This window comes from Hippopotamus amphibius, chromosome 6 (assembly GCF_030028045.1).
Source record: "Hippopotamus amphibius kiboko isolate mHipAmp2 chromosome 6, mHipAmp2.hap2, whole genome shotgun sequence".
Lineage (NCBI taxonomy): Eukaryota > Metazoa > Chordata > Mammalia > Artiodactyla > Hippopotamidae > Hippopotamus > Hippopotamus amphibius.
The window spans coordinates 18,937,920-18,950,216 of record NC_080191.1 but is presented as its reverse complement, the minus strand read 5'-3'; the positions used below and the strand labels follow the sequence as shown (position 1 = coordinate 18,950,216).

Here is a 12,297-nt window from a genome sequence, read left to right as displayed (position 1 = left end):
TGGCTATTGTAAAGAGTGCTGCAATAAACATTATGGTACAGGTTTCTTTTGGGATTATGGTTTTCTTTGGGTATATGCCCAGGAGTGGGATTACTGGATCATATGGTAGTTCTATGTGTAGTTTTTTAAGGAACCTCCAAATTGTTTTCCATAGTGGCTGTACCAGCTTACATTCACACCAACAGTGCAAGAGAGTTCCCTTTTCTCCACACCCTCTCCAACATTTGTTGTTTCCAGATTTTGTGATGATGGCCATTCTGATTGGTGTGAGGTGATACCTCATTGTGGCTTTGACTTGCATTTCTCTAATGATGAGTGATGGTGAGCATCTTTTCATGAGTGTGTTGGCCATCTGTATGTCTTCTTTGGAGAAATGTCTATTTAGGTCTTCTGCCCATTTGTGGATTCGGTTATTTGCTTTTTTGGTATTAAGCTGCATGAGCTGCTTGTATATTTTGGAGGTTAATCCTTTGTCCGTTGTTTCATAGGCAATTATTTTTTCCCATTCTGCGGGTTGCCTTTTAGTCTTGTTTATGGTTTCTTTCACTGTGCAAAAGCTTTTAAGTTTCATGAGGTCCCATTTGTTTATTCTCGATTTTATTTCCATGATACTAAGGAGGTGGGTCAAAAAGGATCTTGCTTTGATGTATGTCATAGAGTGTTCTTCCTATGTTTTCCTCTAGGAGTTTTATAGTGTCTGGCCTTACATGTAGGTCTTTAATCCATTTGGAGTTTATTTTTGTGTACGGTGTTAGGAAGTGTTCTGGTTTCATTCCTTTACATGTTGTTGTCCAATTTTCCCAGCACCACTTATTGAAGAGGCTGTCTTTTTTCCATTGTATACTCGTGCCTCCTTTGTCAAAGATAAGGTGCCCATATGTGTTTGGGCTTACTTCTGAGTTCTCTATTCTATTCCATTGATCTTCCTTTCTATTTTTGTGCCAGTACCATACTGTCTTGATCACTATGGCCTTGTAATATAGTTTGAAGTCAGGAAGCCTGATTCCACCAACTCCATTTTTCCTTCTCAAGATGGCTTTGGCTATTCGGGGTCTTTTGCATTTCCATACAAATCGTAAGATTTCTTGCTCTAGTTCTGTGAAAAATGCCATTGGTAATTTGATTGGGATTGCATTGAATCTGTAAATTGCTTTGGGTAGTACAGTCATTTTCACGATGTTGATTCTTCCAATCCAGGAACATGGTATGTCCCTCCATCTGTTTGTGTCATCTTTGATTTCTTTCATCAATGTCTTAAAGTTTTCTGCATACAGATCTTTTGCCTCCTTAGGCAGGTTTATTCCTAGGTATTTTATTCTTTTTGTTGCAATGGTGAATGGGAGAGTTTCCTTAATTTCTCTTTCTGCTCTTCCGTTGTTAGTGTATAGGAATGCAAGAGATTTCTGTGCATTAATTTTGTATCCTGCTACTTTACTAAACTCATCAATGAGTGCTAGCAGTTTTCTGGTAGAGTCTTTAGGGTTTTCTATATATAATATCATGTCATCTGCAAAGAGTGACAATTTGACTTCTTCTCTTCCAATTTGGATTCCTTTGATTTCTTTGTCTTCTCTGATTGCTGTGGCTAAAACTTCCAAAACTATGTTGAATAATAATGGTGAGAGTGGACACCCTTGTCTTGTTCCTGTTCTTAGAGGGAATTCTTCCAGTTTTTCCCCATTTGGAATGATGTTGGCTTTTGGTTTGTCATATATGGCTTTTATGATGTTGAGGTAATTTCCTTCTATGCCCATTTTCTGGAGAGCTTTTATCATAAATGGATGTTGAACTTTGTCAAAAGCTTTTTCTGCATCTATTGAGATGATCATATGGTTTTTATCCTTCAAATTGTTGATATGATGTATCATGTTGATTGATTTGCATATATTGAAGACTCCTTGCATCCCAGGGATAAACCCCACTTGATCTTGGTGTATGATTTTTTTAATGTGCTTTTCAATTCTGTTAGCTAGTATTTTGTTGAGGATTTTTGCATCTATATTCATCAGTGATATTGGTCTGTAGTTTTCTTTTTTTGTGACATCTTTGCCTGGTTTTGGTATCAGGGTGATGGTAGCCTCGTAGAATGAGTTTGGGAGTGTTCTGCCTTCTGCAATATTTTGGAAGAGTTTGAGAAAGATAAGTGTTAGCTCTTCTCGAAATGTTTGATAGAATTCGCCCGTGAACCCATCTGGTCCTGGGCTTTTGTGTGTTGGGAGATTTTTAATCACTGCCTCAATTTCCGTACTTGTGATTGGTCTGTTCATGGTTCCTATTTCTTCCTGGTTCAGTCTTGGAAGACTGTATTTTTCTAAGAATGTATCCATTTCTTGCAGGTTATCCAATTGATTGGCATATAGTTGCTTGTAGTAGTCTCTCATGATGTTTTGTATTTTCTGAGGTGTCCGTTGTTACTTCTCCTTTTTCATTTCTAATTCTGTTGATTTGCATCTTGTCCCTTTTTTTCTTGATGAGTCTGGCTAATGGTTTATCAATTTTGTTAATCTTCTCAAAGAACCAGCTTTTAGTTTTATTTATTTTTGCTATGGTTTCCTTCCTTTCTTTTTCATTTATTTCTCTCTGATCTTTATGATTTCTTTCCTTCTGCTCACTTTGGGGTTTCTTTGTTCTTCTTTCTCTAGTTGTTTTGGGTGTAAGGTTAGGTTGTTTATTCGATAATTTTCTTGTTTCTTGAGGCAGGACTGTATTGCTATAAACTTCCCTCTTAGAACTGCTTTTGCCGCATCCCATAGGTTTTGGGTTGTTGTGTTTTCATTGTCGTTTGTTTCTAGACATTTTTTGATTTCCTCTTTGATTTCTTTAGTGATTTCTTGGTTGTTTAAGAGTGAATTGTTTAGCCTCCATGTGTTTGTATTTTTTGCAGTTTTTTTCCTGTAATTGATATCTAGTCTCATGGTGTTGTGGTCTGAGAAGATGCTTGATATGATTTCAATTTTCTTGAATTTGCTGAGGTTTGATTTGTGACCCAAGATGTGATCTATCCTGGAAAATGTTCTGTGTGCACTTGAGAAGAAAGTGTAGTCTGTCGTTTTTGGATGGAATGTCCTATAAATATCAATGAAGTCGAGATGGTCTAATGTGTCATTTAAAGCTTGTGTGTCTTTATTGATTTTCTGTTTGGATGATCTGTCCATTGATGTACGTGGGGTGTTCAAGTCTCCCACTATTATTGTGTTTCTGTCAATGTCCCCTTTTATAGCTGTTAGCATTTGCCTTCTGTATTGAGGTGCTCCTATATTGGGGGCATAGATATTTACCATTGTGATATGTTCTTCTTGAATGGATCCCTTGATCATTATGTAGTGTCCTTCCTTGTCTCTTGTAATAGTCTTTACTTTCAAGTCTAATTTGTCTGATATGAGTATTGCTACTCCAGCTTTCTTTTGACTTCCATTTGCATGGAATATCTTTTTCCATCCCTTTACTTTCCGGCTATATGTATCCCTTGGTCTGAAGTGGGTTTCTTGTAGGCAGCATATATAAAAGTCTTGTTTTTGTATCCATTCAGCCAGTCTGTGTCTTTTGGTTGGAGCATTTAATCCATTTACATTTAAAGTGATTATTGACATGTGTGTTCCAATTACCATTTTCTTAATTGTTTTGGGTTTGTATTTGTAGGTGTTTTCCTTTTCTTGTGTGTCCTACTTGAGAAGTTCCTTTAGCATTTGTTGTAAGGCTGGTTTGGTGGTGCTGAATTCTCTTCACTTTTGCTTGTCTGGAAAGCTTTTGATTTCTCCCTCAAATCTGAATGAGATTCTTGCTGGGTAGGGTATTCTTGGCTGTAGATTTCTCTCTTTCAGGACTTTCAGTATATCCTGCCATTCCCTTCTGGCCTGCAGAGTTTCTGTAGAAAGGTCAGTTGTTATCCTTATGGGTTTTCCCTTATATGTTGTTTGTTGCTTTTCTCTTGCTGCTTTTAATATTTTTTCTTTGTGTTTAATTGTCGTTAGTTTGGTTAATATATGTCTTGGTGTATTTCTCCTTGGGTTTATTCTGTATGGGACTCTCTGTGCTTCTTGGACTTGGTTAATTATTTCCTTTCCCATGTTGGGGAAGTTTTCCACTATAACCTCTTCAAATATTTTCTCTGACCCTTTCTTGTTTTCTTCTTCTTCTGGGATGCCTATAATTCGAATGTTGCTATGCTTAATGTTATCACTGAGGTCTCTGAGACTGTCTTCTATTCTTTTTATTCTTTTTTCTTTTTCCTGCTCTGTGGCACTTATTTCCCCCATTCTATCTTCCAACTCACTTATTCGTTCTTATGCCTCAGTCATTCTGCTGGTTATAGCAGCTAGAGTATTTTTAATTTCAGTTATTTTGTTATCCATTGCTGTTTGTTTTTCTGAGTTCTTATGAACTGTTTCTTGTACTTTCTCTATTTTGTTATCGAGATTTTGTATCATTTTTACTATCATGACTCTGAATTCTTTTTCAGGCATTTTTCCTATTTCCTCCTCATTTATTTGGTCTTGTGGGTTTTTTTCCTGCTCCTTTGCCTGCATGGTGTTTCTTTGTTTCCTCCTGGTTGTCCAAACTTTTGGGGTTGCTTGTCATGGCGATAGAGGTGTTTATAGAAGACTGTCCAAGCCTCAGACTAATGTCCAAGTATTGGATTAAACAAATATTAACTCTAGGAAACACATACATGTATAAGACACACGATTACTGAATCCATTAGGACATAAGGCTCTAGAAAGACCTGACAGAACCCCAGTGTGCTATCAGATATTCAAAGAGAAACCCAACAGAAATTGACAACTGAAACAGAACAAATCAGAGACAAAAGCAAAAGCAAACAAACAAACAAATAACACATTACACATACAAACATTAATCCAGGGAGATTTTGTAAGCTAGGATCAAATATAGAAAAGAGCCAGGATACCACCAGAGAGAATGGAGATTCTCAGAATGTAATTAGACAACTGTACTAAGAACTAAGATAAAGACAAAAGCCTAATATTAAATACCAAGGCAGTGCATCATCTGGAGAATAGAGCAAGGAGTCTGAGCAGACCGATAGTGTTGCTTATCAGTATGTTAAGATAAAATAAACTTAAAAAGGCTGGAAGAAAGGGGAACAGAAGAGCGTAGTGTGGTTGGAAATATGCCAATAAAAAGAAAGGAATAGAAAGGTATAAAAGATAGGGATGAAAGGAAAGTTTGAGAGATATATTGTCCGTACTACCAAAAACTTAGCTAGATATAGAAGTATATAAAACGGCAAAAAAAAAAAAAAAGAATAAAAAATATCATTAAAAAATTATCTTCTAAAACTTGTAGATCCCTTAGGGCTAAGATCGTATTTAATAAATCAAAAAAAAAAAAAAAAGAGAGAGAGAAAGAAAAAAAAAAAAAAAATCCAGAACTGATCCCAGAATGGACCAGTTCAATAGGAATTGATACTACTATTTCTGTTTCCTTAGAGTCTCAGCTGTAAGTGTCCTTCTCCTCGCCTTGGGTTTTTTTGCATTATTCTGTGACCAGCAGAGGTTCCTTTATTGTTCGTCTGTAAGCCTTGGTGTGTGGGGAGGGAGAGGGTACACTAGTGGCTCCTTCTCCTGGGAGTGAGTGAGCAGTGGCGCACTGTTGTTTCAGTAGGGCTTGGAGGTGCCTGTTGCAGAGGGACGCTGGTGGCTCAGGCGTAAACAGAAAGTCTTAGAGTTGGGCCTCTCTCGGGTTTTTTGTTGTTGTTGGTTTTTTTTTTTTTCTCGGCAGCCTCCCTGCTGCAGTCGTTGCAAGGGGTTTTAATCTAGCCCTGTCCAAGTGCCTGAGGGTGCTTGTTATCCCTGAGCGCCTTAGGTGGCCCGCAGGGCGTCTCTCCACTGCCTGTTGCAGAGGCGCCGAAAGAGAGAGAGAGGCTATGCGCATGGCTCCTCCCCCCCGCCCGTGAGCCTGCAGCCTCCAGCCGCCATCATGGCCGGGCAGCTCTCAGGGGTGGGCACTCCTCGCCGTGGACCTCCTCCCTCCTGTCCTCTCGGTCCGTCACCTTACTGGCAACAATGTTTCTCACCCTGAACCAGCTCTTCGGTTCCCACGCTCCCGCTCGTGGACCCTCTGTTCAGCCGGGGATCGATGTCTCGGTCCGGGAACGCTGAGCTGCGCTGCGGACCCTCTGTATGTTTCTCACTCCCTCCCGTCTGCCACAGCTCCGCCGCTTCACCCTCTTTGAGCCCTCGTAGATGCCTCCCTACCGGTTATGTTGGGCTCCTTGCGGTCCTTTCTGGTGTCCGAGGCCGTCTGCTGGTGTTCAGCTGGTTCTCTGTGGGAATGACTGCATCCTACCGTGCATTCCCAATGCATCTGTGGAGAGGGATGCATTCCACGTCCCTCTACTTCGCCGCCATCTTTTTTCTCTCTGCATTTGGTTTTGAGTGCCTGGATTCTACCTTAAAATAATTAGTGATGGAAAAATGATGATGCTGTGATATAATAGAGCACATTACATAATTTAAAGACTGGATTTCTGGTTCCAGCTTTTCCATTAATCAGCTGCATGACTTGGAGTAAATCATATAACTTGTCTGGATTTTATTTCAATTAGTAAAATTGAGAAGCTTGAACCAAAAGTACTCTCAAGTTTCTTCTTGCCCTAATATTTTATTATCTATTTGAGGGATTTACAGGTTATGATGTTCTTTGCATTGCCAAGAATTTCAAGTAGCGGTGACCAGCACCAATCATGGAGGGAGTAAAACAAGGGCCTTATGTAAGTAAGTCCAGTACATTGCATGCTGCTGTGGGGAGTTTTGTGAGCTCATAAGGGCTTTATAGGAAAACCACAAAGATGAGATAATAAAATAGGAAATTGAAGCCTGTGATAGATAAATATATAAAGGAACTGCTGTTGTTTGTTCAAGAGAAATATGACAAGTAGCCTAAGAATAGTTATAAAGGATTTTCCATTATGTAACAAATATGTTTAGCCTACTACATGGCGGACGGTGTTCTTATCAAGAATCTGAGGATGGGATGAGTTGACATTGGAATACACTGTAGCAAATGCTCCTTTTAGGAAGGAACAATTCTCCATCAGGGTAAGTGAATTAGACTGGGTTAGGTAGGGTGTTTGGGAGATCTTCCATAGTCTTTGGAGATCACAGCCCCTGTGTTTCAGATGGTTTAAAGTACATCTTGCCTAATGGCCCTGTTTCCTGAGTACTCTTTGATCTGCTCTCCGAAACTGAGTCCTTGGTTTCTTTTCCACTGTTGCTGGCTTTGTCACTTAAAGAGTTTGAGATAAAACTTCCACTTTATACTCCACCCCCCCCCCAATTAAAATATTCTAGAGTTTGGGGTGATGGGGATGTCAGTGTACCAGAATAAGTAAGATAGAATAGGATTTTAGCCTTCCCTGAGTTATGCTTTCTAAGTGTAGTATCATTAAAAGGCAAAAGTTCCCAGAATAAACGTTTTCAAACAAAAGCCCTGAAATACACTACAAAGCTAGCTGTGGTCTTTGTGTTCCATGGTGCTCCGATGATGAATCAGCCTTCTGTTTACTGTGGTTTCTAAACCTCTTAAAACAGGCTCCAGGATGGCCTCTACCACCTTACCTGTGCTTCAACATGGCCATGAATAGTGCTTTGGTGAGGTTCACGGTGTAGAAGTATTTTTGAGGTAGCTCGTTGTTTTGGATTTTCTTTGCCATTTCTTCCATTATTTGGATAAGTAAGTTATCCATGGTTTGAATGATTTTTCCCTTTTATATTTTCACCACAGTAAAAAGTGAGTACAGTAAAACTTTATGTATTATTGCAAACACAAAACCGCACAGTGTTTATATGACTTACTTTACGCTATCAGAATCAGCTGTTGATTTATAGAGCCAAGGTCTCAAAATATGCTTTCTTACCCATAGTAAGATCTTATCCATATCTTGCTAAGAAGGAAATAAACTCTTACCCATGGTATTAGCTACACATGTCCTATATCTTTACTAAAGCATCCTACTTAAACTACATTTGATTTGTCTTTTAAAATTTAAAACAACAGACTTAGTTTACTCTAATAAAGCAGTGATTTACAGCCTCATGAATGAGAATATGTCTAAAACCTTCCTACTCAAAATGTGGTCCGTGAACTACCAGCATATGCATCACCTGGGAGATTGCTAGAAATTCAGACTTGCAATCCTCCTCCTCTTACCTATTGAATCAGGATCTGTATTTTGACCAGACACCCCAGGTAATTTGTGCACGTGTTTGGTTTGAGAAGCACTGGATTTAAATCTACAAATAATACTATATCTGGGTGAGATTGGTTTGAAGTTGGCAGAATTGTAAATTATATTTACCTTTGCTTTGGAGAAAAGAGAAACCTAAAAGTATGAATGACTTGTGTAGTCTTAAAATATTTATAAATAATAAATGTGTGAAAATTATGTGAAAAATGTGCGAAGTTAGACATATTGGCAATAAATAAGATAAACGTTATCCCAGAAAATGAAAACGAAATGTATGTGCACAAAGTATTCTGTAATACATAGTAGTTGGGGACACTGGACATGGAAACCATCATATTTGTGACGTAAGGGGTGATAAGTAGACAGAAAGCCAGAAGTGAATCGGTGATAGATCACAGTGGTCCCTGTTCCACTGCCAGTTTGATTCCTTAGGAATTTTGTTAGAGGCAGAGCCTAGTTGTGGCTTGTGTACCTTTCACACAGTGACACTGTTTGCTAGAAAGATAAAGGTAAATAGGAGAGTGTTAAGAGATGGGCTAGAAGATTGATTATGACATAGGAAGAACTGATTTATGAGGAAGGAGAAAAGTAATTAAATGGGCAGCACTGTGCTATAAAAAGAGGCTATTGAGACATGAATGTTTATTTGATGTTTCTCCAGTTTTGTTTTCCTGTAGTATCCATATGCAAGATGCAGGAACATTAGGACATAAGGATGCTAAGAAATTTGTTACAAAACAGAGCAATACCAGCTGGAATTACTCAAGTTAGGAGCAGTATGAAAGATTAAGTTTCAGAAAATTTTACCTGGTGCATAAGGAGTAACCTTGAGTAGCATGACTTTATCTCTGTCAACTTTTGAAAGTTCTGTGGGCAAAGAATGGAAAATCATTTATTAAGTTGTAGAATTATCTCTCCAGGGAAGTAATTGGGACCCATCTCTTGAAAATTCTAAAATTAGGGTGGAGAAAAATCAGGATACTGCCTGTGGGCAAACTCTCCACTTCTGGCAGAGACCTGGTGATTGATGAGTGACATTTTTCTTCTGCATTATCTTTGATTATTACTATGTTACCATACACAGGTAATTTTTTTTATCAGGTTAGTATCTTATTTAAATAAAAACACTAGTTTCTAGAAAAACAGCTAAAGAGTGTCACTCATCTGTCCTCCCTGGTGTCTGCCTGCATGGTATCCATAGGCTACCTGACACCCAGTGGCATTCTTTTTCCATTTCTCTTCACTCATTATTCATTAAGAGATGCAATGCAGTATATATTGGAAGCAGATTCACTTGCTACATTCTCTTCATCTGGAAAAATAAAAAGACATGCCCAAAATATGCCTTGCCTTTTGGAGCCATTTGTCAAATGGATACAGAAACTTGGAAAGTCTGAAGTCATCTAATGCTTCAGTGCTTCTTTGCGCCAGGATGAAAACCCCGCTCATGTTTGTCCAGGAGTAATGGTCTGAGGGCACTGCATTTCCTTCTTTCTCCTCTGTAGACATTTTTGGCAGGTGCAGTGAAAAAGGAAGCCCAGAACCCCAATTCCATTGGTCAGAAAACAAAACACAGCAGAATTATTCAGGATTCTGCCTCTTTACTTTTTTATGCTAATTCCTTCAGGTCCTCATTTATATTGCTTAGGAGATCTAGTTTAATGTAGGTACTGCTAAGAATAAGTTCTGTCAAATATGTTGACTGGAGATATTAGATATACTTTTTTTTTTAAGGTATACTTCTTTATGCTGGTGTGTGGGAAGCTTTGCCAAACTTAAATATTGTCACATTAATTAAATTACTTCAGGTGCCCCAAAACATGATTTGGTTTTTTGTTGATGTTATTTTCTAAACTGTGATTCAGTTTTGTTATTTATGACTTCATGCACCTGCTTTAGTTTTAAGAAATTCTATTTGTCCGTCGCCAAAAGTTCTTACCCCTTTCCTTCTTGAAAGAGATCTAGACCTAAACAAAAAGGTTAGGATTACATTCTGCTGTTGTGTCCATAATACAAAGATAATCTCTACTCCTATTTTTAAGAAAATGGCTCTAACACATTGTCCGTATTTTACACCTGCAAAAACAACAACTGTTTACAAGATGAATACTAATTGAGAAAAAATAAAATAAAGTTGATAGGTTGCGACCTTTCTTTTTCTTCTCTTGCTTCTTGACTGATATACCTACCAAAGGGGCAGGGGGGGAAAACGTCCTTTTTCTTTCTAAATCTTGCTACTAGTGTCGTATTGATTTTCTCTCAAGTACACCCTGTGGTCTCAGGTGATCACATATTTTCTCACATCACTTGTGTTGATACGGCACCTTGACTCACGGGTTGACATGTGTTGCTTGAAGGGATGACGCAGCTCCTCACTGACATTTTCTGGTGGGGGGGGAACCAAGCCTCTTCTGCATGAAACCTGAGGATATAGGCTGTTTCGCAACCACACTCTCATTCTTTGAAAAGTGACTGTTGTCCACCCCAAGTGATACTTTGTCTTCTAGCATTGTTCCTCATCTTTCCAGCAAGTGTTCTGAGTTCCTTTGTGTCTCTGCTGGTGCAGAATGGGAAAAAAAAAAATCTCTCAACTGGGTATCACAACATTTGAGTGTTACATGGTTTGTAAGAAAAAAAAAGATTGTTCGTAAGTGTCTGAAAGAATACATGGCCGCCAGCCTCCCAGCCCCGTTGCGTTGGCTTCTTCTTACCTCTATGCTCTCTCCACCCCCCGCCTCTGTTTCAGCTAGCCGTGAGGTGGCTGGAACACAGCTGCCATTACCAGTACCTGGATGAGCTCCTGCAGTACATCCGCTTTGGCCTGATGGATGTGGATACCCTCCATACGGTTGCCCTGTCCCACCCCCTCGTCCAGGCGAGTGAGACCGCAACCGCCCTGGTCAACGAGGCCCTGGAATACCACCAGAGCCTCTACGCCCAGCCCGTGTGGCAGACTCGCAGGACCAAACCGCGCTTCCAGTCAGATACTCTGTACATCATTGGTGGGAAGAAGCGCGAGGTCTGTAAAGTCAAGGAACTGCGGTACTTCAATCCCGTGGATCAGGAGAACGCCCTCATAGCGGCCATTGCCAACTGGAGTGAGCTGGCACCCATGCCCGTGGGAAGGAGCCACCACTGTGTGGCAGTCATGGGGGACTTCCTGTTTGTGGCAGGGGGGGAAGTTGAGCATACCAGCGGCCGGACGTGTGCCGTGAGGACTGCCTGTCGCTACGACCCCCGCAGTAATTCCTGGGCAGAGATAGCACCCATGAAAAACTGCCGGGAGCATTTCGTGCTGGGAGCCATGGATGAATACCTCTATGCGGTTGGGGGCAGAAATGAACTGCGCCAGGTTCTGCCTACTGTTGAGCGGTATTGCCCCAAGAAGAACAAGTGGACTTTTGTGCAGTCCTTTGACCGGTCCCTCTCCTGTCACGCTGGATATGTGGCTGATGGTCTTCTTTGGATATCAGGTAGAACATGCCTCATACGTTGAATTTATTGCGAAGCACTGTCGTGGCATAAATTGAAAAGTCAAGCTTTGCCAGTGGCATCTGAACGATTCAGCCAAGGAGGTCTTTTTTTTAGCTAATTAACATTCATTTATTGAGCATCTACTCTATAGAAAGCAGTGTGAGGGGAAGTAATTGACCTTTCTGTGACTTTCTGAGTGATTAGTGGAGTAAAATTTCAAGATAGAAATTAATGGCCCATCACATCTGTTTTGCTACCAAACCTTCCATTATTTAGATCGTCAGCTTCTGATAGTCACGGATTGTACTGCACACCTTGTGGTTTATCCAGATCCTTGGCTTTTCCTTTCACCTTGGGCTGCCTGACTAGGAGCCATTCTATCAAAGACAGGGCAGATGAAGTAAAAGCCAGTTAATCCATTGGAATAGGTATAGCAATGGGAATAGATCCAGGTAGGAGCCGTGCTGTGCATCGAGGGGACGGAGTTAAGGTATCGGCTAAAATAATGCTTTTCTGTTATCTGTGAATTATAGTTACTCATGCCATCTCAATCGTTTATGCCTATTTACTCTCCCATTCTTCCTGATTATTTGGGAGTGTTCTGATTATTTTAG

At 39.9% G+C, this 12,297-nt stretch overlaps 1 protein-coding gene across 12 annotated transcripts in view; it reads left to right on the top strand.

Annotated features, from left to right (window-relative positions):
• Positions 1-12,297, top strand: part of KLHL32 (kelch like family member 32) — a 208,090-nt gene that overhangs the window by 158,163 nt on the left and 37,630 nt on the right. For 6 of the 12 annotated variants that reach the window (XM_057738460.1, XM_057738457.1, XM_057738459.1 and 3 more), the window contains one exon: positions 10,956-11,682. The exons of the other annotated variants lie outside the window; for them this stretch is intronic. In XM_057738460.1, coding sequence (XP_057594443.1) covers positions 10,956-11,682 — 727 coding nt within the window. The remainder of the gene's footprint in view (positions 1-10,955; positions 11,683-12,297) is intronic. 12 annotated transcript variants of the gene reach the window in all.